Below are 4,695 nucleotides of genomic sequence, written 5' to 3'. Positions count from 1 at the left end.
TAAAGAGAGGGGATGCAAAGTCAAGACGTCGAGTAGCCCAAAAGTATATTCTTTTCAGGCTCCTTTGAGGAGCTATTGAGATGCTCATTAAAGGGAGATTAGCCTACCATACTCTCTTGATTGCTTTACCAATTTTCCCTCCCAACACTCGACTTAGTCAATTCCAATTCCAATTAGTTGTATCCATTGCAAGTATATGTGGATCCTAAACCCTAGTTTTGATATATTTGATTTCATCTTGATTGTTTGATTGTCTTAAAATATACACACCTTAATTCATTAATTAAAAATACCTTAGCTTTAGCATTAGCATTCACCTCCCATTCCTAGTGGTTCAACCCTCGGCTTACTCCTATGCTAATTATAAGGGCGTGTTGAGTTATTACAAATTTTTTTAGCCTTAGGGAAGATTAGACCAACGACCTAGTCTCAACCCTTGTTAAGCCAGAGCAAACTGTTAAGGTGGGGACGACTTCTTTTGCTAAGTTGGGTGCAAGCTTGCACCAACTGCTGAAAGAATTCAAAGACATTTTTGCCTTTGAAGTGGAAGAGATGTCAGGCATCAGCCCAGATCTGATGTCCACAAACTCGCCGTGGATCCTAAAATGAATCCCATTCAGCAAAAGAAAAGAAACCACGACGAGGAGAGAAGTCAAGCGGCAGTCGCCGAAGTAAAAAAGCTATTAAACGCTGGGTTCATTCGGCCTTGTAACTTCCCTGACTGGGTTACAAACGTTGTGCTTATAAAGAAGCCGAATGGTACCAGACGCATGTGCGTTAATTACACTGACTTAAATAGAGCATGTCCGAAGGATAGTTATCCACTTCCGAAGATCGACAATCTGGTCGACTCTTATGCCGCGGGCGCGAACCCTTGCTTGGTGCACGTGGCCTTGGCTCATTCGCTTGCTAGATTAATATCGCGCTCCCGAACATCCCTATAATTGGTGCACTTGAGGCGATGCTTATTAGAAGGGTAGCTCCCTTATCTTCCAAGCACTTGAACACTTCAAGCCAAAGCATTGCTTCTAAGGACCTCTAGTTTCCAGAGCTAGCTTGAATTGCATACTTGAAATCTCGGACATAGCTCCATCAACCCTCTTGAATGCGCTCAAGATTTCTCCTTGGTGATCAAACCTCGGGAAACTCAACACACCTACAAAACAAGTCAAGGAAGCAAAGAAGCGAGAGAAATAGTCGAGAAATGAACTAAATGACAAGAAACCAATAAAAGCATACATTTCTCTAGATTTAAACATAAGCATGCAAAGCAAGCATTATTTCATAAAAATACGGCGCCGTCTGTGGGGAGAGTACCTCTAAGATGGCTTCCCAAGATAATCATGTGCCTCCTCAAGAGACCAACCGACCTCTGGAAGAAATACAGGTCCATACAAACCATGACTCAGGTGACGACGCAGATGTCGAAACCTATGTGGCCCCTAATGGGTCACTCATCTCTAAGCGCCTTCGTCAGAAAGACACGCGGGAGTGCAATGCTAACCAGGCGGGTACTAATAGGCCCCCTGTACCCTTAAGTAAGCCCACAAAGCATGCGACTGATGTCTCCCATGCGGTAGGATCAGCCCCAGTCACTCGTGACGAGCTCATGAAATTCATGAGTAGCCTCAGGGGTGAAATCAAAGGACTAATAAACAAGTGGACGGCTGCCCCTAGAAAGGAGCAGTTGGCCACAAGGCCTGCCAAGTCTGGGCGGCAAAAGTCGGTTCGAGACCGACAGCCGACTCCTCACCCGGAGAAGGCTCAGCCCCAGTTTGACCTGTCAAGACTCTGTTTCCTTGAAACGGTGAAAAGGAAAGCCATCCGGCATGTTCAGCCGGATGGTAGCAAACAGACATTTCCTAAGGCTCGTTAGTACATCGACCAACTAAGGAATCAGCAGCTGTCGGAGTCGGCTTCAACGTCGACTTATCACGACAGTTTTCAGAACACATTGGTGAGGAATTCCCCTTCCGTGCCTAGGACTCCCTCAAGCGGCCCCCTCATGTAGTCGGGGCTTCACCTAATCAATTCGGCGCAGTATGTGGCACAACCACCATACAGACTGCCTGCTTTACCTTAAATCCAGCTTGCCTTCTTCGGAGGATAGGCGGCATATAATTATCAGCCTTTGGACTGCCAGCTTTGGCTACAAAACGTTGGGGAACAACCCTCTGCATCCTCTAGGGAAATAGCCAAGGCGGAACAACCGGCCAAGGTTAAAAATGTCTTGGTTGGAACCTATGATGGTTCTTCTAACCCTGAAGACCACCTCTTGGCATACACCCACCTCATGTACTTATAAGGGTTGGATGATGCCGCCTGGTATCGATGCTTCCCAACCACCTTGAAGGGCATAGCCCAGCAGTGGTTTAAATCTGTCGGCTGGTTGCATAAACATCTTCAAGATGCTTGTGTTTTTGTTTGCTTCTAACTTCTCTATGAACATACCTGCAAAGAAAACGAGCCTTGATCTAGGTCATGTGCAGCAGGGAGATAAAGAAGGCCTGCAATCATACGTCAGGCGGTTCAATCTGGTGAGAATCAAGATACAAGGACGGTCTGACGAAGTGGCTTTCATAGACTTTTTCAAAGGTCTTAAGGATTGGTCAACTTTCAAGTTTAAACTCGTCCGCAAGAAAATCTTCACCCTCCAAGGAGCCCTAATGGAGGCGAACGCCTCTATACAGGCAACCTAGCTCTGCTCCTCTAATAAGTAGTCGGACTCTAAGAAGTCTGACTGACAGAAGGATAGTCGGCCTGCTCAGCCGTCTCTAAAACCAAAAGAGAGCAAAAAGAAAAAATAGATATGGGCAGTTGATAACTCCGATCAGCCCGCCCAGAATAAAAAGAAAGAGTGGAAGTCGTACGTTCCAAGGTACAAGTTCCACATGGACAACTACTCCATCCTCATGGATATTAAGGATCTTCTGACTCTTGAGAAGCCCACTCCTATGAAAGGTTACGCTAAAAATCGGAACAAAAATAAACGCTATCACTACCATGAGGATGTCGACCATAACACAACCGACTACTTCAGCCTCAAGCGGGAGCTTGATCGTCTGGCCGACAAAGGGGCAATGAAATCCTATGTGATGTCCAAAGTGGCTTCAAAATCGAATCCTGGGAAGCTGAGCAAAAAGAATCCCCAGCCTGCTATCAGCTCTGAAACGGAAGAGGAACCGATCTATACGATAGCAGGCGGATTCGCCGGTGGTGGTCCAACCATCCGGGGCAACAAGGATCATCTGAGAAAGATGGTCCATTCTATTAATGAGGGACAGGCAGCTAGCACATCCGCCTTCCCTAATGTCAACATCACCGAACAAGACAGAGGTAAAGTCCGTCGGCCGCATGATGACCCTGTGGTCTTAGAATGCAAAGTGGCCAACCGATTGGTTGGTTACATCTTAATTGACACAGGAAGCTCCTCAGATATCATTAGCTACAAATGTCTATCCAAGCTGAAATACAGGCCGGATAGTATGACGGATGTCTCCCACCCCCTTGTGGGTTTTGGCGGAGGAGTTGTGCATCTAGTCGGACGCATTGATTTGCCCATCCGACTGGGAGAGAAAGGAAGCAGTTGGCACATGACCATCTGGTTCCTAGTGGTCGAGGAGCTGACCGCCTACAACCTCATCCTTGGCCGACCTACTATTAACGAGTGCAAGGCAGTCATCATTCCTGCTCTCATGCTTGTCAAGTATGAGAGGGGTAATGGTACTGTTGGCTCCCTAAACGAGGATTAGAAGACGGCTCAAGAATGCTACCTCTCGGACGTCAAGCATGCGGCTGCTGGAGCTGGTCAGGGCAGAGAGCCAACTGACCTTGAGGAGGTCAAGGGTGACCATTCGGCCCCACTAGCCGTTAAGAAACGAAAGCCTCATCTGCTGGTGGTGGTAAAAAAAGAAAAGCAATAGCAATCACTGACCTGGGATCGGTCAGATGACCTCCGTCCCCAGCCGGCTGGTGACCACATTCATATTCATCTAGACAACAGCCGTGAAGAACGAACTATTAAGGAGGGGACGACTGCTTTTGCTAAGTAGGGCACAGGTTTTCACCAACTGCTGAAAGAATTCAAAGACATTTTTTCCTTTTAATTGGAAGAGATGCCAGGCATCAGCCCAGATCTTGATGTCCACAAACTCGCTGTGGATCCCAAAAATAAGCCCATTCGGTAAAAGAAAAGAAACCATGGCGAGGAAAGAAGTCAGGCGACAGCCGCCGAAGTTAAAAAGCTATTAGACGCGGGGTTCATTCGGCCATGTAACTTCCCTGAAAGGGTTGCAAATGTTGTGCTTGTAAAGAAACCGAATGGTACCAGGGCGTGTGTGTAGATTATATTGACTTTAACAGAGCATGTCCAAAGGATAGTTATCCACTTCCAAAGATCGATAGTCTGGTCGACTCTACAGCCGGACATGCCTTGATGAGCTTTATGGACACCTACTAAGGCTTTCATCAGATTCCCCTGTGAAAAATGGATCAAGAAAAGACGGAATTCGTTACTGATCAGGGGTTATTCTGTTACAATGTGACGCCATTTGGTTTGAAGAATGCGCCTGCTACTTTCCAACGAATGACTAATACAGTCTTCATTAATTAAATTGGGAGGAATGTAGAGGCGTACATTGATGATATGATAGTCAAATCCAAACAGCAGGCGGGTCACTTTTCTGACCTCCGAGA

At 46.6% G+C, this 4,695-nt stretch overlaps 1 protein-coding gene across 1 annotated transcript; it reads left to right on the top strand.

The window, feature by feature from the left end:
* The first annotated feature begins 2,891 nt into the window (after positions 1–2,891).
* Positions 2,892–3,752, top strand: LOC110694006. The gene is made up of 2 exons (XM_021871166.1): positions 2,892–3,336; positions 3,424–3,752. The coding sequence occupies exons 1-2, from the start codon at positions 2,892–2,894 to the stop codon at positions 3,750–3,752; spliced, it is 774 nt and encodes a 257-aa protein (XP_021726858.1).
* The last annotated feature ends 943 nt before the right edge of the window (positions 3,753–4,695 follow it).

This window comes from Chenopodium quinoa, unplaced genomic scaffold (genome assembly GCF_001683475.1).
Source record: "Chenopodium quinoa cultivar QQ74 unplaced genomic scaffold, ASM168347v1, whole genome shotgun sequence".
NCBI lineage: Eukaryota > Viridiplantae > Streptophyta > Magnoliopsida > Caryophyllales > Amaranthaceae > Chenopodium > Chenopodium quinoa.
Note: the sequence above shows the minus strand (reverse complement) of the source record. Positions and strands in the feature narration are given on the sequence as shown.

Coding starts and splice junctions, on each gene's coding strand:
- LOC110694006 (XM_021871166.1), top strand. CDS start 2,892: ATGGACAACTACTCCATCCTCATGGATATTAAGGATCTTCTGACTCTT. Junction 3,337..3,423: donor CATCACCGAACAAGACAGAG/GTAAAGTCCGTC, acceptor TAATTGACACAG/GAAGCTCCTCAGATATCATT.